At 32.9% G+C, this 23,186-nt stretch overlaps 1 protein-coding gene across 4 annotated transcripts in view; it reads left to right on the plus strand.

Annotated features, from left to right (window-relative positions):
* The window catches only part of LOC127738172 (1-phosphatidylinositol 4,5-bisphosphate phosphodiesterase beta-4-like), a 130,554-nt gene that overhangs the window by 101,809 nt on the left and 5,559 nt on the right, over positions 1–23,186 (plus strand). For all 4 annotated transcript variants that reach the window (XM_052249318.1, XM_052249319.1, XM_052249317.1 and 1 more), the window contains 10 exons: positions 5,092–5,164; positions 6,081–6,184; positions 8,185–8,287; positions 9,082–9,246; positions 15,337–15,436; positions 15,720–15,824; positions 17,804–18,013; positions 18,728–18,962; positions 19,386–19,452; positions 22,747–22,922. In XM_052249318.1, the coding sequence (XP_052105278.1) occupies positions 5,092–5,164; positions 6,081–6,184; positions 8,185–8,287; positions 9,082–9,246; positions 15,337–15,436; positions 15,720–15,824; positions 17,804–18,013; positions 18,728–18,962; positions 19,386–19,452; positions 22,747–22,922 (1,338 nt within the window). The remainder of the gene's footprint in view (positions 1–5,091; positions 5,165–6,080; positions 6,185–8,184; positions 8,288–9,081; positions 9,247–15,336; positions 15,437–15,719; positions 15,825–17,803; positions 18,014–18,727; positions 18,963–19,385; positions 19,453–22,746; positions 22,923–23,186) is intronic.

Below are 23,186 nucleotides of genomic sequence, written 5' to 3' on the forward strand. Positions count from 1 at the left end.
CATTCAACTCACAAAAGATTACTCTCTGTGTCAATCAACACACTGAGGTCACAATCTGTTGTCAGTCAACGCACAGAAGTCACTATTTGTTGTTGGTCAACACATAGTGGTCACAATCTGTTGTCAGTCAATGCACAGAAGTCACTATTTGTTGTCTGTCAACACACAGGGGTCACAATCTGTTGTCAGACAACGCACAGCAGTCACTATTTGTTGTTGGGTATCACTCTGTTGTTGGTCAACACACAGAAGTCACTATGTGCTGTCAGTCAACACCTAATAGTCCCTATCTACTGTCAGTTAACATACAGGGGTCACTATCTATTGTCAGTTAACATACAGAAGTCCCTAGCTATTGTCAGTTAACATACAGGAGTCTCTATCTATTGTCAGTTAACATATAAGGTTCACTATTTATTGTCAATAAACATACAGTAGTCACTATCTATTGTAAGTCAACACCTAGAAGTCTCTATCTATTGTCAGTTAACATACATAGGTCAATATCTATTGTCAGATATAACATATGGTTTGATTTTTATACGCCCGCAAAAAAATTTTTGTGGTCGTATATTGGTATGACGTTGGCGTCGTCGTCGTCTGGCGTCATCCGGCGTCGTCCAAAGACACATTGGTTTTCGCACTCTAACTTTAGTTTAAGTGAATGGATCTCTATGAAATTTTACCACAAGGTTCAATACCACAAAAGGAAGGTTGGGATTGATTTTGGGGGTTATGGTACCAACAGTAAAGGAATTAGGGGCCAAAAAGGGGCCAAAAATAAGCATTTTTGTAACTTCCAGACATAACTTGTGTGTTAGTGTATGGATCTCTCTGACATTGTACCACAAGGTTCCATATCACAAAAGGAATGCTGGGATTGATTTTGGGGGTAATTGCCTCAAAATTTTAGGAATTAGGGGCCAAAAAAGGGGAAAAAAACAAGCATTTTTCTAGTTTCATGACAATAACTTGTGTGTAAGTGTATGGATCTTTCTGAAATTGTACTACAAGGTTCCATATCACAAAGGGAAAGCTGGAATTGAGTTTGGGGGTAATTGCCGAAACGTTTAGGAATTGGGGGCCAAAAAGGGGCCAAAAATAAGCATTTTTTTAGTTTCCAGACAATAACTTGTGTTCAAGTGTATGGATCTCTCTGAAATTGTACTGCAAGGTACCATACCACAAAGGGAATGCTGGGATTGATGATGGGGGTAATTGCCTCAATATTTTAGGAATTAGGGGCCAAAAAGGGGCAAAAAACAAGCATTTTTCTAGTTTCAGGACAATAACTTGTGTGTAAGTGTATGGATCTTTCTGAAATTGTACTACAAGGTTCCATATCACAAAGGGAAAGCTGGGTTTGAGTTTGGGGGTAATTGCCCTAAACGTTTAGGAATTTGGGGCCAAAAAGGGGCCAAAAAACACATTTTCCTAGTTTCCAGACAATAACTTGTGTTCAAGTGTATGGATCTCTCTGAAATTGTACTGCAAGGTACCATACCACAAAGGGAAGGTTGGGATTAAGTTTGGGGGTGATGAATCATAAGGGGGTTCAAAAAATTGGGGGGGGGGGGGGATTTTTTTTTTTTTCATTTTTTTTCTTTTTTTCCTTTTTTTTTTCTTTTAAAATTTTCCATTTTAAGTTGGTTATTTCTGATTTATATTTAAAAGCAAATAATAATGATATGGTAGGAGATACACACCAAACAGGATGTGTAAATTATTATATAATAAGTATTGTGCAATAGCTAGAAATTTTCAATTGCACAGTATTGCACAATAGCAAGAAATCTTCAATTGCACAGTATTGCGCAATAGCAAGAAATCTTCAATTGCACAGTATTGCGCAATAGCAAGAAATATCAAATAGCACAATATTGCGCAATAGCAAGAAATTGTCAATTGTACAGTATTGCACAATAGCAAGAAATATTTAATTGCACAGTATTGTGCAAAAGAAGATACTTCGTATAAATTGCTTATTTCTTGACCAATTTCAATGGGGTTTTATTCTTTAATTTTTGGGGTTCTTTAATATGCTTAATCTAACCGTGTATTTAGTTTTTGGATTTTGGGCCCCGTTTTTAAATTGGTCCACATTGAGGTCCAAAGGGTCCAAAATTAAACTTTGTTTGATTTCATCAAAAATTGAATTATTGGGGTTCTTTGATATGCCGAATCTAACCGTGTATTTAGATTCTTAATTTTTGGTTCCGTTTTCAAATTGGTCTACATAAATGTCCAAAGGGTCCAAAATTAAACTTAGTTTGATTTTAACAAAAATTGAATTCTTAGGGTTCTTTGATATGCTGAATCTAAACATGTATTTAGATTTTTGATATGGGCCCAGTTTTCAAGTTGGTCCAAATCGGGGTCCAAAATTAAACTTTGTTTGATTTCAACAAAAATTGAATATATGGGGTTCTTTGATATGCTGAATCTAACCATGTATTTAGATTTTTGATTTTTGGGCCCCGTTATCAACTATGTCCACATTGAGGTCAAAAGGGTCCAAAATTAAACTTTGTTTGATTTCATCAAAAATTGAATTCTTGGGGTTCTTTGATATGCTGAATCTAACCATGTATTTAGATTTTGGATATTGGACCATAATTGGTGAATGTCCAATTTAAAATTTTTAAGTTCTTAGACCACATTCATTCTGTGTCAGAAACCTATGCTGTGTCAAATCTTTAATCACAATCCAAATGCAAAGCTGTATCAAGCTTGAATGTTGTATCCATACTTGCCCCAAATGTTCAGGGTTCGACCTCTGCGGTCGTATCAAGCTGCGCCCTGCGGAGCATTTTATTCTTGTTTGTCATTGGTTTATTTAGTCATGTGTTTTCCAATGTATATTTTGTATTTATTCACTATTTTGACATATTGACTTAACGTTGCTATTTTTGAAAATAATGTTGACTCCATGTTACTAAAAATAGTAACATCGAGTCAATGTCATTTCCAAAAATAGTAACATCGAGTCAATATCATTTTCAAACTTACACTTTTTACATAATTAATATATAAATTAAGGACTTTCACTCAGTCAATATGTTATATATGGAACTGTTAGATTATATTGAACCTCGGACTTCGTCCTTGGTCAATGTAATCTGAACATGTCTATATATAACGTATTGACCTCATCAAAAGTCCATAATTGATAATTAACATACAAGAGTCTCTATCTATTGTCAGTTAACATACAGGAGTAGATATCTATTGTCAATAAACATACAGGGGTCACCATCTATTTTCAGTTAACATACAGGGGTCACTATCTATTGTCAATAAAAATTCAGGGGTCATTATCTATTGTCAGTTAATATACAGGGGTCACTATGTATTGTCAGTTAACATGCAGGGGTCACTATATATTTTCAGTCAACATATAGGAGTCACTATGTGTTTTCAGTTAACATGCAGGGGTCACTATCTGTTGTCAGTTAACATGTAGGGGTCACTGTCTAATGTCAGTTAACATACAGGACTCACTATCTGTTGTCGATCACTATCGGTTTTAACTGACCCTTCACCACTTAACTGTCCCCATCTAAACATGTGCAATCTTTTCATCAGAGAGTAAAATTATCAATTCCTATTAATTATACCGTGGGGAAGAGTGACATAGTATTATTTTTACCTGTCTGTCAATCAGTGCATCAGTTATTTTTTCTTGATGCTAACTCCAATACTTTACATTTGTTTGCAACCATACTTGGATATATGGTAATATATAATGAAGGGAAGGTCTATTTTGAGGTTACTATGTCCAAGGTCATGGTCATACATATGGTATTACAACCTTACTTGGATTCAGGTAACATATATTGAGAGGAAGATCTTATTGATTTTGAGGTCAATGTATCTTAAGTCAAGGTCAAAGCTATTAAAAAATAAACAGAAATTTGAGCATAAAACTGGTTTTTATGCCCCTGCCATAGTCGAGGGGGCATTAAGTTTTACCCTTGTCCGTCTGTACGTCTCGAAATTGGTTTCCGTTCTCTAACTTTAGTTTGCCTCAACCAAATGTTATGAAACTTATACTCAATGCTTATTACCACAAAACAAAGATTAAGTTTGAATTAAGTTGGCATCACTTTTACCTTTATAGAGTTATGCCCCTTTACAAATGGAAAAATTGCTGAATTTTTCGTTTCCGTTCTCTTAACTTAAGTTTGCCTCAACCTAATGTTATGAAACTTATACACAATGCTTATTACCACAAAACGCAGATCAAGTACGAATTTGGGTAGCGTCAATTTTACCGTTCTTGAGTTAAGTCCCTTTATAACGTTATATGCAAGGGGGGCATCATCCGTGTCCCATGGACACATTCCCCATTTATTTATTCTAAACCAGATGCTACATATGGGTTTGCAGCCTTTCTTAGTTATAAGGTAACATATAATAAGAGGAAGATCCCAATTGATTTCACTAGGTATAAGGTCAAGGTCAAAGCTAATAAAAACAGAGTGAACTTTCTGCAGAAAAGTGGTTTTTGGATGCTTATTTAAATATCACCAAACAAAATATTCTAAACTGCAACCACTTATAGATAATTGGAAAAAACAGCTGTACATAAACAGATTTTTTTTATAGGAATGAAGCTGTGCATCTCCTATATTAAATTAACACTTAGCTAAAACATATAATTTGATTTTTGGTGTTTTAACGCCACTTTTAAGAACCGCTTTTGGGCTATTTCGCGGCAGCTAGTTTTTATTGGTGGAGGAAGCTGGAGTGCTCGGAGAAAACCACAGACCTTCGATAGGAAAATTGACAATCCTAGTCAATTAAGATTGGCGTCGAGTGCACCCACATGAGCGGGGTTCGAACTCACAACCTCAATGTTGACTGGCTAGTGATTACAGTAGTAACTACTTAAACCACTCGGCCACCGAGGCCCCCGCTAAAACATATGTAAATGTAATATATTATTGCTCTGAAATGATATGAATGCCTTTGGTTGATGATGCATATCTGAATACTCAGATTTATGTTTATCATAACAGAAAAATAGAGAAAAAAAATTAAGTTTGTTTCATATTACATAATAAAGTAAAATCCTTAACTCATGTGCAGTTATAATAAGCGGCAGATGAGTAGAATATACCCCCGAGGTGGAAGGGTGGATTCAAGCAACTACTTGCCACAGGTACGTGCATAGATACATACAATTAATAGAATTTTCGATCACAGCTAGATTTGCCATATTTTTAAACAATAACATTCCATAAATTTTCCAATTTATGAGTTTAACAGTAAATATTTCATCAAAATCAGAACTTAAAATAAGTGGTGAAACACTTTTGACCCTGACTGTCGTTGTAGCCCACATGCTTAAATTTATGACACCTTATAAATTGAAGTACTAATATGTTCATTCATCAACCAGCAAAAATTTATTACATACCTGATATCAATTCAATGATTTATGAAACCATACAGGAAAATTATATTCAATTTGACAATAGGTGAAAAGTTTTGCAGTCTTTATTACACACAAAATAAATCCACATCTGTTGCAGTACTATATGAAATAGTCATTTTGTAATAAAAAATTACATATAACTTATTTGTTTTGTTCCATAAACACTTAAATCAATACACAAATCCTATTAAAAGGTGCAGTCTTGTATATTTTAACTTATTTTTATAGCATACAATGTTTCAGATTCCATGTGCATAATATTAACCTATTTTGCATGGTTTTCTATGATATTCTAGTTCTTCTTTTTAAATTATTGTGGACAATGGAAAAATATTAAGATATTTTCTCCAAAGTGGGAGATTTAATTCATACATGAATGACTGTTAATTTACTTGAACAACATTTTAGGTGGCTTGGGTAATCTTTATTACATCTATTTAATAGACGTTTAAAAATTTTGAAATATTACAGATTTTTCTTATGCTAGGGGATTGGTTTTCAGAGGTAGATTTTAAAATTTTTGAATAAAAGTTGAAACCTATAAATAAATTCTGCATATGGTCTGCATAAATTTCACCCATTTATTGGAGAGAAAGTATGGATGTTTTAGGAGGTTATAGTACACGTTTGAAATTTTCAGATATTTTGGAATGCTGGTTGTCAAATGGTAGCTCTCAATTTCCAGACTCCAGATTTAGCCATGCAACTTAATCAGGGAAAATTTGAATATAATGGCAACTGTGGGTAAGATAAAAAAAATTCTGTCTGTTTATTTTGTTCTCCCTTCTCTCCATCCTTAATCCCAATATCCCAATCAGCTAGATTATTAAACAAAAGGAACACATTTATTCAAAAACTGAATATTGAAATTACAAAAACAAAGATAAAAATAAAAAAAGTACCACATTAAGGAATGGTTGCACATACTGAAACCAAGCTTAAAGTACTTAACAAAATGTGTTGACGTAGAAATCCTGAAATCTTGCACTGTAATCTTTTTATTTTGGCCTAAAAATTTGAAGTACATCTGATGAAAGATTTTTGACATCTTCTAAACACTTAAGTGTCTTCTTCTGTCAATTTAATTAGTTTATGTAAAAGATTTGAACTGATTTGGTCATTAAAGACGACTAAATTCAAGCTTAGATATAAAAAAATCTATCAAATATACCACGAAACGTCACTTTTCAGATGGTTTATGTCATTTTAAGACGGTTTTTGTCTAAAATGGAAGTGGCCGCATTCATGTTCAGTCTCAACCTTTATATATGTTATGTAGTATTATCAAATACAACATATATTCAAATATTGAGACTGAACACGAGTGCGGCCACTTCCATTTTAGTCAAAACCGTCTTAAAATAAGCACAAATGCTAAAATTGTGAAGATTTCAGTAATTTTGCATGAATGAATGATGTTAGTACCTGATGCATGTCCATTGTATTGTCAAAAACAGCCCATATTTATGTAACAAAAGTATTCAACTATCCAATAAAAAGCTAAAAGTTTACATTTTTAACAAATTTTTGAAATGCTATATTTTGGGGTAAAAAAGGGGTCTTAACGGGCCGGGCCTACTTCTTTAATTTCATACACCTACTCTACTAGAGGTGGCTATATTACATTCAGCTTGACAATGATGAGTTGTAATATGTGGGGATTTTACGTTAGCAGCTTGACAATGATCAGTTGTAATATGTGAGGATTTTACGTTAGCAGCTGGACAACGATCAGTTGTAATATGTGAGGATTTTTTGGATCTGTCCAACATCTATCTACTAATTCTTATTAAATTTCAATATGTTGAATGAACTTAATATTTTTTATCACACTTTGTCCAGTACTACTGAACTGGTCAGCAGCTTGTAAGTGCTTTAAGGATCTGTCAGACACCTACTTCCTGTTTTCTAATACTTTGAATTACAAATAGAAGTGAGCAACTTTCTTCTTTTGTACAGAATATCTATATAGAAAAGGACACACTGTCTGTGGGTTAAAAGCCTGCTTAACATATCAAATAAATATAGCAAAGTTTGATATAATCTTTACAATGCCATACATTAAAAGCATCAAAAATTCATCCAAAACAAGTTAACAAATTGAAAATTTGCTATTCTTGTACTATGATTTATTGTCTTTGAGTAATTCAATGTCTTGTATGCAGGCACCTTATGGTCTGAAATTGCTGCTTAGCTTAATGAAACTGTCCTTGACCTCAATTTCATCGTTCAGTGATTGCTTACATCAACAGCATAGGTTTTAATAATTTTTTTTCCCAGTTATTATGAGAAAAACTAGTAGATCAAATATATTTCGTATACAGAATCGTTGAAAGGTATTCATATTACTTTGGCCAGGTTCAATTGACCTTGATCTCACTTCACAGTTCAGTGATCAAGGTTATGTTTTTGTGATTAAATTATATACCCAGATAACATAAGTACATTTGATCTATAGAGTGATTATAATTCTTAGATTAAAAAATATAAATTTAAGAGATGTGTGGCATACATCTATAATTTAAGGCAAAAACACAGCAACACAAAAAATGTCTGTTTTAGAATTCTCACATTTTTATGCCCCACCTACGATAGATTATGTTTTTCGGTCTGTGCATCCGTTCTTTCTTTTAATCGTTGAGTTGAGAAATGTCATGTCTCACTTGAAGTTGTAGAATCTAAATATATCATGTTTTTAAGCAAACAGTTATTCTGTATTCTGTAGAAAATACAATCTTTTTTAGTTATTTATTGAAGCCAGATTTTATGAGACGGCCAGACAGAACCTTTGATCCTTTCTCTGAAAGTCCAGTTGATGGAATAATTCCTGCTCATTGTTCAGTTCAGGTAAATATGGATAAAAGGAGGGTATTAGAAATATGTCAATGAAACAGCATACCCATGACACAAATAAACAAAACAACACCAATAAATGTGTTAAACAATTTTTTTACTGCAGACTACCTATTGAAGATCATGGATAAATTGGACACTTCTAATCTAAATTCATAATGAAATGTACAAACTTTCCATGAAACCTAACAATGTTACTCAGCCAATGTAAGATGTCTTTCTGTGGTGAACCTTTAAAGCTGTTTTGAAAATATTTTGAAAAAGGTGCTACATATTTTCTCTATTTCTACACCTTATCATTAAATATTTATTATGTCAAGTCAATACACTATTATTGTCTATATAATAAACATTGATAAGAAAAGATTGCAGATGATATGATGAGGTCATTTTTTTTTGTCCCTGGAGTTAGGAATCAGAAAGTATTAAAAAAGTGTCAAATATCAATATTTATATTCATATCTTTATCTATTTGCCTCAAGGTTTCTAAGATAAAGAAAGTTGCAAAAGCATCCAACATAGCTTCATTTGGAGATCCTGTCTCATTGACAATTTGGTATGATGTGTAAACGTACCGAACATATATTTTGGTACATGATGTCTTGTACATTTATGTTGATGTCACTATGATGTGGGTAAAGAAATTTCCTGAGTATAAGCCTGTGGCTCATATTAAATTTTGCCAAAAAATATTTGTGTTTGTTATTTGGGTACATATATAGTTAGAACCATGTTTATCTTTGCTTAATGTATGCTTGAAAAAAAATATTTGTTTGTTTTTCTCACAGGTTATATCTGGACAGTTTTTGTCTGATAAAAAGATTGGAACTTATGTTGAAGTTGACATGTATGGTTTACCTACAGACACTATTCGTAAAGAATTCCGTACCAAGGTTGTTCCGGCCAATGGATTAAATCCTGTATATAACGAGGATCCATTTGTCTTTAGAAAGGTATGTTGAAAATATTTTAGGAAAAAAGAAATTTGATTAACTATATTTTGAATTGAAACCTTTTATAAAGTGCTTTAGATTGTGTGTGTAAAACTCTAAATAACTTGATGTTTTCTCACTTTTAAAGTGCCTTAGTTGTCTCCCCTGCAACTTTAGTCGCAGTATGCTAGAAATAGTTATTACTATCCGGCGGTAGCGGGGATGTTAACTATTTGTATAAAGCTTTATATTTCAGAAGGTATAAGACCAGCATGCTTCATATCTTGTATACAGATACCTTATGTTATGAAGTATCCGTTTGTCATATGTCCATTGTCCTTGACCTCATTTTCATTGTTCAGCGACTGCTTGAAAAAAAATTTGAGTTTTTTTGTCATGTGAATTTCTCACTTATTATGAGTAAAAGAATTACTATATTTGATATAGGGGTTCCTTGCAACGTCTACATGTCCATCAGACAGAGTTCACTTGACCTCTACCTCATTTCATGGATCAGTGATCTAGGTTAAAGTTATGTGATCAGGTCCATTTCTCAAATACTATAAGAAGTAGGTCATCTATTTTTTGTATGGAATGATTGTAATGGGTACATTACAGTTTGGCAGGTTTCATCTGACCTTGACCTCATTTTCATGGTTCATTGGTCAATGTTAAGTTTTGGGGTTTTTGTCTCTTTTTCAAGTTCTATAAGCAAAAGGACAACTTTATTTGGTGTATTGAATGATTGTTAGGTGTACATGTCTGTCTTGCAGGTATCATCTGACCTTGACCTCATTTTCATGGTTCAGTGACTACTTGAAAAAAAAGTTAAGATTTTTTGTAATGTTTATTTCTCTCTTATTATGAGTAATAGGATAACTATATTTAGTATGTGCGTACCTTGCAATGTCCTCATGTTTGTCAGACAGTTTTCATGTGACCTCAGCCTCATTTCATGGATCAGTGAACATGGTTAAATTTTAGTGGTCAAGTCCATATATCAGGTACTATAAGCAATAGGTCTACTATATTTTGTGTATGGAATGAGTGTTAGGTGTACATCAGACTCGGACTTCTCTTAAACTGAGTTTTACTGTGCGTACTGTTGTACGTTTGTTTTTTCTACATTGGCTAGAGGTATAGGGGGAGGGTTGAGATCTCAAAAAATGTTTAACCCCGCCGCATTTTTGCGCCTGTCCCAAGTCAGGAGCCTCTGGCCTTTGTTAGTCTTGTATCATTTTTATACGACCGCAAAAAAATTTTGTGGTTGTATATTGGTATGACGTTGGCGTCGTCGTCGTCGTCGTCGTCGTCCGAAGACACATTGGTTTTCGCACTCTAACTTTAGTTTAAGTGAATGGATCTTTTTGAAATTTTACCATAAGGTTAAATACCACAAAAGGAAGGTTGGGATTGATTTTGGGGGTTATGGTACCAACAGTTAAGGAATTAGGGGCCAAAAAGGGGCCAAAAATAGGCATTTTCTAGTTTCCAGACAATAACTGTGGAACGGTGTATGGATCTCTCTGAAATTATACTACAAGTTTCCATACCACAAAGGGATGGTTAGGATTTGCTTTGGGGGGTTATGGCTCAAACCGTTTAGGAATTAGGGGCAAAAAAGGGGGAAAAACAAGGTTGTCCTGGTTAATGGACAAATACTTTAGTACAAAACATAATTTAAAGCAGTGTAAGGGAGATAAATCAAATACATCATTGAAATTATCTCCCTTACACTGCTTTTAAATTATGTATAAAGTAATGGTTAATGAACAATAAAGATAATTTAAAACAGTGTAAGGGAGGTAATCCAAATACAACGTTTTGGTTACTTCCCTTACACTGCTTTTAAATTATGTTTAAAGAAATGCATATTTATAAAGGAAGACCAGTAAAAATATCTGCAAATGTTGCATCTTTTTTTTTTACAAAAAATTCCATATGAAAGATTTGACACTATATTTTTAATTCTATTATAAAATAGATTAAGTTAGCACTATGGTAAATTTAAATGGGTAATTATGGTTGCCAACTCCATTGGAAATTTGAATTGAGATTATGACCATATCTTGAGGGAAAGAATTTTTTGGGGGGATAAAAAGAAATTGTGGGGGGTCAATTTTTTCTCATTTCAGATTTCAGAAATTAAAAAGAAATATTCTTCAAATATTATTTTTTTTCAAATTTCAAATATTGAAAAATTTCAAGAAGTAATCTTTAATTGCACAGTATGGCGCATTAGATTTGTAAAATCTTTGATCACATTTATTTATTTGTTATGCCGAATCTAACAGTGTATTTAGATTTTTAATTTTGGGTCCAGTTTTCAAATTGGTCTACATTAAGGTCCAAAGGGTCCAAAATTAAACTTTGTTTGATTTTAGCCAAAATTGAATATATGAGGTTCTTTGATATGCTGAATCTAAACATGTATTTAGATTTTTGATTTTTGGCCCAGTTTTCAAGTTGGTCCTAATTAGGGTCCAAAATTAAACTTTGTTTGATTTCAACAAAAATTGAATATATGGGGTTCTTTGATATGCTGAATCTAACCATGTATTTAGATTTTTTATTTGTGGACCCCGTTATCAAATTGGTTCATATTGAGGTCAAAAGGGTCCAAAATTAAACTTTGTTTGATTTCATCTAAAATTGAATTTTTGGGGTTCTTTGATATTCCAAATCTAACTGTGTATTTATATTTTTAATTTTGGGTCCTGTTTTTTAAATTGGTCTACATTAAGGTCCAAAGGGTCCAAAATTAAACTTAGTTTGATTTTAATAAAAATTGAATTCTTGGGGTTCTTTGATATGCTGAATCTAAACATGTGTTTAGATTTTTGATTATGGGCCCAGTTTTCAAGTTGGTCCAAGATAGGGTCCAGTATTTAAACTTTGTTCGATTTCAACAAAAATTGAATATATGAGGTTCTTTGATATGCTGAATCTAACCATGTATTTAGATTTTTTATTTTTATAGGCCCCGCTATCAAATTGGTTCATATTGAGGTCAAAAGGGTCCAAAATTAAACTTTGATTGATTTCATCAAAAATTGAATTATTGGGGTTCTTTGATATGCCAAATCTAACCGTGTTTTTAGATTTTTAATTTGGGTCCCGTTTTTTAAATTGGTAATCATTGAGGTCCAAAGGGTCCAAAATTAAACTTAGTTTGATTTTAACAAAAATTGAATTCTTGGGGTTCTTTGATATGCTGAATCTAAACATGTGTTTAGATTTTTGATTATGGGCCCAGTTTTCAAGTTGGTCCAAGTTGGGGTCCAAAATTAAACTTTTTTTGATTTCAACAAAAATTGAATATATGGGGTTCTTTGATATGCTGAATCTAACCATGAATTTAGATTTTTTATTTGTGGGCCCCGCTATCAAATTGGTTCATATTGAGGTCAAAAGGGTCCAAAATTAAACTTTGTTTGATTTCATCAAAAATTGAATTATTGGGGTTCTTTGATATTCCAAATCTAACCGTGTATTTAGATTTTTAATTTTAAGTCCCGTTTTTTAAATTGGTCTACATTAAGGTCCAAAGGGTCCAAAATTAAACTTAGTTTGATTTTAGCAAAAATTGAATTCTTGGGGTTCTTTGATATGCTGAATCTAAACATGTGTTTAGATTTTTTATTATGGGCCCAGTTTTCAAGTTTGTCCAAGTTGGGGTCCAAAATTAAACTTTGTTTGATTTTAACAAAAAATGAATTTATGGGGTTCTTTGATATGCTGAATCTAACCATGTATTTTGATTTTGGACATTGGACCATAATAGGTAAATTAAAAAAAATTCAAGTTCTTAGACCACATTCTTTCTGTGTCAAAAACCTATGCTGTGTCAAATATTTAATAACAATCCAAATTCAGAGCTGTATCAAGCTTGAATGTTGTGTCCATACTTGCCCCAACTGTTCAGGGTTCGACCTCTGCGGTCGTATCAAGCTGCGCCCCAGCGAAGCATTTTATTTATTTTAGTTTCTTGTGTATAATTTAGAGTTTAGTATGACGTCCATTATCACTGAACTAGTGTACATATTTGTTTAGGGGCCAGCTGAAGGACGCCTCCGGGGGCGGGAGTTTCTTGCTGCATTGAAGACCCATTGGTGGCCTTCGGCTGTTGTCTGCTCTATGGTCGGGTTGTTGTCTCTTTGACACATTCCCCATTTCCATTCTCAATTTTATGTCTGTCTTGCAGGTATCATCTGACCTTGACCTCATTTTATGGTTCAATGGTCAATGTTGAGTTTTTTGTCGAGACTGCGACTTCTGTCACAGAAAGCTCGACATAAGGATAGTGATCCGGCAGCCGTGTTATCTAACTTCTTAAAAGCTTTATATTTTAGAAGGTGGAAGACCTGGATGCTTCATACTTTGTATATAGATGCCTTATGTTATGAAGTTTCCGTCTGTCATATGTCCATCGTCCTTGACCTAATTTTCATGGTTCAGTGACTACTTGAAAAAAAAGTTAAGATTTTTTGTAATGTTTATTTCTCTCTTATTATGAGTAATAGGATAACTATATTTAGTATGTGCGTACCTTGCAAGGTCCTTATGTTTGTCAGACAGTTTTCATCTGACCTCAGCCTCATTTGATGGATCAGTGAACATGGATAAGTTTTCGTGGTCAAGTCCATATATCAGATACTATAAGCAATATTTTGTGTATGGAATGATTGTAAGGTGTACATGTCTAACTGGCAGGTGTCATCTGACCTTGACCTCATTTTCATGGTTCAGTGATTATAGTTAAGTTTTTTGTGTTTTGGTTTTTTTTTCTAATACTATATGCAATAGGTCAACTATATTTGGTGTATAGAAATATTTTACAATGTACATGTCAGTCTGACAGGTTTTATATGACCTTAACCTCATTTTCACGGTTCATTGCTCAGTGTTAAGTTTTTGTGTTTTGGTCTGTTTTCCTTTAACTATAAGCAATAGGTCAACTATATTTCGTGTATGGAATGATTGTAAGGTGTACATGTCCAACTGGCAGGTGTCATTTGACCTTGACCTCATTTTCATGGTTCAGTGGTTAAAGTTAAGTTTTTGTGTTTTGGTCTATTTTTCTAATACTATAAGCAATAGGTCAATTATATATATGGTGTATGGAATGATTGTAAGGTGTACATGTCTATCTGGCAGGTATCATCTGACCTTGACCTCATTTTCATGGTTCATTGGTCAATGTTAAATTTCCTGGTTAAGTTTGTTTCTAAGAAACTATAAGCAATAGGTCAACTATGTGTATGGAATGATTGCAAGGTGTACATGTATTTCTGGTTTGGTTTATCTAACCTTGGCCTCATTTTCTTGGATTATGTTAAGTTTATGTGATACTTGTAGTAAAGCTTTATATTTAGGACTATCAACATAAAATCAAATATCAGTAAAGAAGGCGAGACATTTCAGCATGTGCACTCTTGTTGTGTTTTGGTCTGTTTTTCAAATACTAAAAGCAATAGGTCAACTATTTATGGTGTTTTGAATAATTGTAAGGTGCACATGTCTGTCTGGCAGGTATAATCTGACCTTGACCTCATTTTCATGGTTCATTTGTCAATTTTAAGTTTTTGTGTTTTGGTCTGTTTTTCAATTACCATACGCAATAGGTCAACTATATTTGGTGTTTAAAAAAATTGTAAGGTTTATATGTCTGTCATACATGATTTATTTGACCGTGATCTCATTGTCATAGATCTTTAAAATGTTAAGTTACTGTAAAGGTTTTAGTAAAACCTTTATCTTTAAGACTTTCAACATAAAATCAATGGTCAGTAAAGCAGGCAAGACATTTCAGAGTGTGCACTCTTGTTGTTATTTTTGTTATATTTTGAATGAATGAAATCATCATATAATATGATGTGAATTATTTTCATTGATGTACAATATGTAGTTATTGTTTTCCCTTTACACTAGTACGTATGTGTTAAGTATAAGTTTACAAAATAAAATGCACTTAAAAAGTTGTTTTTTTTCACTTTTAAAGTGCCTTCTTTAAGTTTATCATAACTTATAAATATCATTATTTTGATTAAAATGGTACACTCTTTTTGTCTGCTTTCCGAAAAGTTTTACAAAATCTGAATCTATTTGCAGGTTGTTCTTCCAGATCTTGCAGTATTAAGAATTGCTGTTTATGAAGAAACGGGTAAATTAATAGGACAGCGAATTCTTCCCTTAGATGGCTTACAAGCAGGTAAATTTTATTTCTTAGTAAATAGATAGAAGTTTTTTTTTTTTTTTTTGGTAGCGTTCATAAAATAGAACCAATCAACAACAGTTAAACCTAGATAAATTAATCAGAAAACATCTTGTCTATATTGATTCAGAAAGATGACATCACCAAAAGATCTTCCAACTTCGATGTCTTCTTTTTCTGAATTTTGATAATGCATGCAACATTTACCATTTTTTTATGGGGAGTAGTATATATTTTTGAATGAAGAAATATAATTTGATGTAAACTATTGTGATTGTAGGTTACAGGTACATATCACTGAGGACAGAAGGGAATTTTCCATTATCACTACCTACTGTATTCTGTAGAATTATACTCAACACATATGTACCAGAGGAAAAGGAAAGTAAGTACTAACAGGAGGGATTGTGCCTAATATTCATATGAGGAAGACATAATCTTTTAATCAGTTTAATTGAGGTCTGGAGCTGGCATGTCAGTAACTGCTAGTAGTCTGTTGTTATTTATGTATTATTGTCATTTTGTTTATTTTCTTTTGTTTCCTATTCTGACATCGGACTCGGACTTCTCTTAAACTGAGTTTTACTGTACGTACTGTTGCGTTTGTTTTTTCTACATTGGCTAGAGGTATAGGGGGAGGGTTGAGATCTCAAAAAAAATGTTTAACCCCGCCGCATTTTTGCGCCTGTCCCAAGTCAGGAGCCTCTGGCCTTTGTTAGTCTTGTATCATTTTTAATTTTAGTTTCCTGTGTATAATTTGAAGTTTAGTATGATGTCCATTATCACTGAACTAGTATGCATATTTGTTTAGGGGCCAGTTGAGGGACGCCTTCGGGTGCGGGAGTTACATTGAAGACCTATTGGTGGCCTTCGGCTGTTGTCTGCTCTATGGTAGGGCTGTTGTCTCTTTGACACATTCCCCATTTCCATTCTCAATTTTATACTGTAAAAAGTCTCTTCTTTGAATAATTGAAACTTTTCAACTGATTCACAAACATTTTATTCTAGTAACTGAAATAGTGCACACAAAATAGTGCAGTGAGGTAAACAGTTAGTAGATGTAGGTATCCTTACACATGCCAAGAAATTTAGTAATATTATATACAATTTATAAAATGATGTATACATGTATTACCATACTTCTTAAGGAAACCATTTAATTAAAAATTTCATAATGTGCAGAAAGTTGTACATAATGTATGAATCTTTATTTTCTATTTACAATTATGGAAGAATTGAGCAAAAAAATATGCTGATTTGCTTAGTACAATGTAATGTCCACTTTTACATTCACAATCCTAATTGAGAGCAAACTTTATCCCTCAGTGCTAACAAGCATTGATTGTTCTGTGAATTGAATACATTTCTACTTTTCTTGGTTGCTAATTTCTAGAAAAAAAAGTAAAATAAATCATTTTAAGATTGAGATTAACGTTTATAGAATGTGTTTTACATGTATGAAATATTGAAAGGGATTATATGTAATTATTCTGTTATTGAATATATAATTTAATCAAAACAGTTCATTTGGTTTACATTACCCAAATATCAAAATTTATACAAACAGACGTCATTAAAAACTGATTTGTATATCACTACAACAAATAACAAACACTGATTTTGTTTGTCTAATAAATTGTCATGGCAATATTTAATTTAATTCAAACAACAAAAACATACAGTAAACAACCAAATTATTTATCAGTCAAAATAAAATCTTGATGCAATTGAACTGATCGTTGTATCACAGCTGGGTGATCCAAAGTTTATGTACTGAAGGGTGGTCCAGTCAGCAATATCTTGGGAGGTAGCAGCTGGGCTATCCATAGTCTGCATAAAATCAAGTAAATTGTGCTCCTGTTTTGTAACTTTGTATTTCAAGATGTTGCCATGACAGATGGATGTATGACGAGAGCATTTGCAAAATAAATAAAAACAGCAGCAAACAAAACTTATTTTATAAGGGCTGATGAGGGTTGGTTTTAATTTTCCAACGTCTTCTAGCTTTGTATTAAACTATTAAAATGCACAGAGTTTTACAGCATAACTCTCACATTCTCAAATTAACATAACAATAGTAGTAAAGAACGACTCAATTTGTCAAGTCTGTCAGTACAGGTATTTGTTAATTCAATAAACCAAATTAATCTTGATTTAATTAAATTCTATTATTTGAACTATGATCATTTTATTTTTTGGATGACTATTTTTGTAAGCCTATATTGTTTGGTTCATGTTTGACATTTACCTCACATCTCCTTTTATCTATACTTATGATATAAAAAACATTCTAAGCATAAACAGTAAAATGGTGTAACAAAATAAAGAAATATTATTAACCTAAATTTTCAAATTTATTTTTAGCTTTTGTTGTTGATTTGATGAATCCCAAAAGTAAACAAGAAATGGTGACAAGTCAACTGACCCAGTTAGGAATCAGTCCTAAGGACATTACAGAAGTCCCAATAACCAGACCTATAGCCAAGCCTAGTTCTAGTGGAAATATAAATGGACAAGTTACTGGGGAACCAGTACCAGCAGCTAGTGTGAATAATGGTCAGCCTAGGAAGGAAGGTAAGTTGACTGGTTTACTGGGGAACCAGTACTAGCTGCTAGTGTTAACAATGGTCAGCCTAGGAAGGAAGGTGAGTTTACTGGTGTACTTAGGAACCAACACCAGCTGCGAGTGTAAACAATTGTCAGCCTAAGAAGGAAGGTAAGTTTACTGGTTTACTAGGGAACCAACACCAGCTGCTAGTGTAAACAACGGTCAGTCTAGAAAGAAAGGTAAGTTTACTGGTTTACTGGGGAAACAGAACTAGCTGCTAGTGTCAACAATGATCAGCATAGGAAGGAAGGTAAGTTTACTGGTTTATTGGGGAACCAGTATCAGCTGCTAGTGTTAACAAATGGTCAGCTTAGGGAGGAAGGTTAGTTTAACTGATTGTTAGTGGACAAAGTTGACAAACAAGAAGTTTAACATGCCATTCTGATTGTTATACAAACAAATTGATTCAATTTCAATTTCAATATTTGAATAAGTATTACGAACTGATATTATTTGCTTTTTCTTGCAAAATTTTCTTTCACTTCAACTTAGGCAACTTGGGGTTAAATTATGTTCATTTCTCTTAGAGGGGACTTCAAAATATACCTGAGTTAACTGAGATTTTGAATCAACCGAGTTGGACTATTCAGAGTTAGAAATGCCTTCAACAAACTGGAATTGATATATCATTATATTCTAGTTTTAGTATGATTTATAAAAAAAGATTGTTATTCTTTCAGGGGATGAGCTCAACTTTAATCTGATCAACAGAGAAACACTAATGAAAGATAAATCTGTGATAAAACTAATTAAAAAACAACAAAAAGAAATGGATTTATTAAAAAAGAAGCACCAAAAAGAAAAAAGTGTAATGAATAAACAACATACAATGGTTGTGGACACTTTAATGATCAAACATGATAAAGAAAAACAGGCTACAGAAAAGTCTATAGAGAAAAAGTTAAAAAGGAAAGGGTATGTAGGTTTTATTACTATTTCTGTCAAGTCTTAGAGATTATCTCCTACAGACAACTACAAATTATCATCACCATTGCTTTCAGTCATATGCTGCAAAAACATATGCATTAACCAATATTCTCACATGAATTTTGTATGATGTTATTATTCAAATACAATTTTATCATTTATCTGAACCCATTAGGAAAGTATAAGTAAAACATAGTCTCTTGTGATTCATCTTTGGATATATATTAGATAAGCTGACCAAAATTGTCACCAGAGCATTTGTTTTTTTTTTAATGTCAGATATTATTGTTAGATTGTAATTAGCTATGAATTTGGAGTAATAATGATATACATATATGTAAGTTAATATGTTTCATTTATGATATACAGTGCAAATATTTTATTTCAAAGTGTTTCATTTTTTTATTTCAGGGATTCCAGTGCAAGCTTAGAAGAAAAAGGGAAAGTTTCTTCTCTTTTGAATGATCACAAGTCAAAGGTAGGTTTGGTAATGGAAATAGAAAAACAAAATGAAAATGACTTTTAAATTGCAATAAGACCTAGATATTTTGAATATAAATATTGTATTTGGCTGGGTTGGACAAGTCTCAAACCAGCATATAGTATGGCGATGATGGTTGGATATTGGAAAAAATGGGACCTAATTTGTAATCAGCTCATCATACAGTTTTTAAGTTAGATCACTAAAACTTCGCAGGGGGTTACACATATGTTAAAGTTGTGTACCTGCTATTATAAAATTGTTGAGGATTTTTTTCTCATTTTCCAGACGGGAACTTGATGGCTAGATGGTGATTATTAGATAAAACTCTTGCTTTTAAGTTGCTGTCTTTTTATACGAATGCAAAAAAATTTTTGTGGTCGTATATTGGTATGACGTTGGCGTCGTCGTCGTCGTCGTCTGGCGTCGTCTGGCGTCGTCCGAAGACACATTGGTTTTCGCACTCTAACTTTAGTTTAAGTGAATGGATCTCTATGAAATTTTACCACAAGGTTCAATACCACAAAAGGAAGGTTGGGATTGATTTTGGGGGTTATGGTACCAACAGTAAAGGAATTAGGGGCCAAAAAGGGGCCAAAAATAAGCATTTTTGTAACTTCCAGACATAACTTGTGTGTTAGTGTATGGATCTCTCTGACATTGTACCACAAGGTTTCATATCACAAAAGGAATGCTGGGATTGATTTTGGGGGTAATTGCCTCAAAATTGTAGGAATTAGGGGCCAAAAAAGGGCCAAAAAACAAGCATTTTTCTAGTTTCATGACAATAACTTGTGTGTAAGTGTATGGATCTTTCTGAAATTGTACTACAAGGTTCCATATCACAAAGGGAAAGCTGGAATTGAGTTTGGGGGTAATTGCCGAAACGTTTAGGAATTGGGGGCCAAAAAGGGGCCAAAAATAAGCATTTTTCTAGTTTCCAGACAATTACTTGTGTTCAAGTCTGTGGATCTCTCTGAAATTGTACTGCAAGGTACCATACCACAAAGGGAAAGCTGGGATTGATGATGGGGGTAATTGCCTCAATATTTTAGGAATTAGGGGCCAAAAAGGGGCAAAAAACAAGCATTTTTCTAGTTTCAGGACAATAACTTGTGTGTAAGTGTATGGATCTTTCTGAAATTGTACTACAAGGTTCCATATCACAAAGGGAAAGCTGGGTTTGAGTTTGGGGGTAATTGCCCTAAATGATTAGGAATTTGGGGCCAAAAAGGGGCCAAAAAACACATTTTTATAGTTTCCAGACAATAACTTGTGTTCAAGTGTATGGATCTCTCTGAAATTGTACTGCAAGGTACCATACCACAAAGGGAAGGCTGGGATTGAGTTTGGGGGTGATGAATCATAAGGGGGTTCAAAAAATTGGGGGGGGGGGGGGGATATTTTTTTTTTTCCTTTTTTTTTCTTTTTTCCTTTTTTTTTTTTTCTTTTAAAATTTTCCATTTTAAGTTGGTTATTTCTGATTTATATTTAAAAGCAAATAATAATGATATGGTAGGAGATACACACCAAACAGGATGTGTAAATTATTATATAATAAGTATTGTGCAATAGCTAGAAATTTTCAATTGCACAGTATTGCACAATAGCAAGAAATCTTCAATTGCACAGTATTGCGCAATAGCAAGAAATCTTCAATTGCACAGTATTGCGCAATAGCAAGAAATATCCAATAGCACAATATTGCGCAATAGCAAGAAATTGTCAATTGTACAGTATTGCCCAATAGCAAGAAATATTTAATTGCACAGTATTGTGCAAAAGAAGATACTTCGTATAAATTGCTTATTTCTTGATCAATTTCAATTGGGTTTTATTCTTGAATTCTTGGGGTTCTTTAATATGCTGAATCTAACCGTGTATTTAGTTTTTGGATTTTGGGCCCCGTTTTTAAATTGGTCCACATTGAGGTCCAAAGGGTCCAAAATTAAACTTTGTTTGATTTCATCAAAAATTGAATTATTGGGGTTCTTTGATATGCCGAATTTAACCGTGTATTTGGATTCTTAATTTTTGGTTCCGTTTTCAAATTGGTCTACATTAGGTCCAAAGGGTCCAAAATTAAACTTAGTTTGATTTTAACAAAAATTGAATTCTTAGGGTTCTCTGATATGCTGAATCTAAACATGTATTTGGATTTTTGATTATGGGCCCAGTTTTCAAGTTGGTCCAAATCGGGGTCCAAAATTAAACTTTGTTTGATTTCAACAAAAATTGAATATATGGGGTTCTTTGATATGCTGAATCTAACCATGTATTTAGATTTTTGATTTTTGGGCCCCGTTATCAAATTTGTCCACATTGAGGTCAAAAGGGTCCAAAATTAAACTTTGTTTGATTTCATCAAAAATTGAATTCTTGGGGTTCTTTGATATGCTGAATCTAACCATGTATTTAGATTTTGGATATTGGACCATAATAGGTGAATGTCCAATTTAAAATTTTTAAGTTCTTAGACCACATTCATTCTGTGTCAGAAACCTATGCTGTGTCAAATATTTAATCACAATCCAAATGCAAAGCTGTATCAAGCTTGAATGTTGTGTCCATACTTGCCCCAACTGTTCAGGGTTTGACCTCTGCGGTCGTATCAAGCTGCGCCCTGCGGAGCATTTTATTTTATATTTACTAATTAATCATTTGATCAGAGTACATGGTGGTCTCATGGTAGCATGTGGAAGTTTATGGTTTTCATCCCTGGCTTGATTAAAATTAAGACTTCAGATTTTGTATTTACTGTACTCATCATGCAGAATTTAGGAAGTTAGCCAAAAACTGGTCAGCTCAGAGTTGGGATATTGTTTGGCATGATATGTCATCTTAATAGTTACTTTGTTAGCTCCAAAAAGTCAAGCTCAGCTTGTTGGTCAAGTACAAAGCAGGGACTGTATTCATATCAAATCAACATGTTCTCATCCAAAATATAGATAATTGCCAACTGTATGTTAAAAATTTATTTCTCCAACAACAAAAATTGTTTGGTTTTGAAGATTGATTGATTGTTGGTGTTTTATGCCACTTTCAATACTCTTGTTTATTTTTTTTGAAAAAGAAACTTAGCTTAATGAAAATATTACCTAATAGGTTGTTCTATCATTGAAGATTTTAAAGTATACATTTTACACAACAGGGATTTAAAAATATGCTCCAAAACCTTAAGTGTTTCAGTTGTTTGGTATAAAAGAACTAAAGTTAAATCACATGTATAAATAAGTATGCATTTTTGTGAATCATCCTAAAGCAGGCATTTTATGTATTAATATTTTGTAGTTATCAGAATTGGTATGTGACCAAACAACAGAATGGACAGATATGGGAAGTAGACAATTAAATGAAGAACATGAAATGAGAAAACTTCATATAGCTCAACAGAATGATTTACTGAAGAAATTGTTTGATGATGTCAAACAAGAACAAATCAAAGAGTTAGAAGCTAGACATGAAAGGTTGGTATATACAGGGATTACAAAAAAAAACATTGTTTTATTGAAGTTAACAATAAAATGCTTATAAGTTAAAAAGATAAAATTATTTTGAAATTTTTTAGTCCTTAATGCAATGAAAGTTGTAGAAGGTATAGCTATTTTTAACAAGACTTAATTAAGTTTCTTATTAGGTCAGTTAAGAAAGAATCCTTTTGTTATTGAGATTTTTAAGAAGGAACCATTTTTGATCATGTCAGTTTTAAAGAAGGTATGCTGTGGCATAAG

Source organism: Mytilus californianus, unplaced genomic scaffold (genome assembly GCF_021869535.1).
Source record: "Mytilus californianus isolate M0D057914Y unplaced genomic scaffold, xbMytCali1.0.p SCAF_4, whole genome shotgun sequence".
NCBI classification, from domain to species: domain Eukaryota; kingdom Metazoa; phylum Mollusca; class Bivalvia; order Mytilida; family Mytilidae; genus Mytilus; species Mytilus californianus.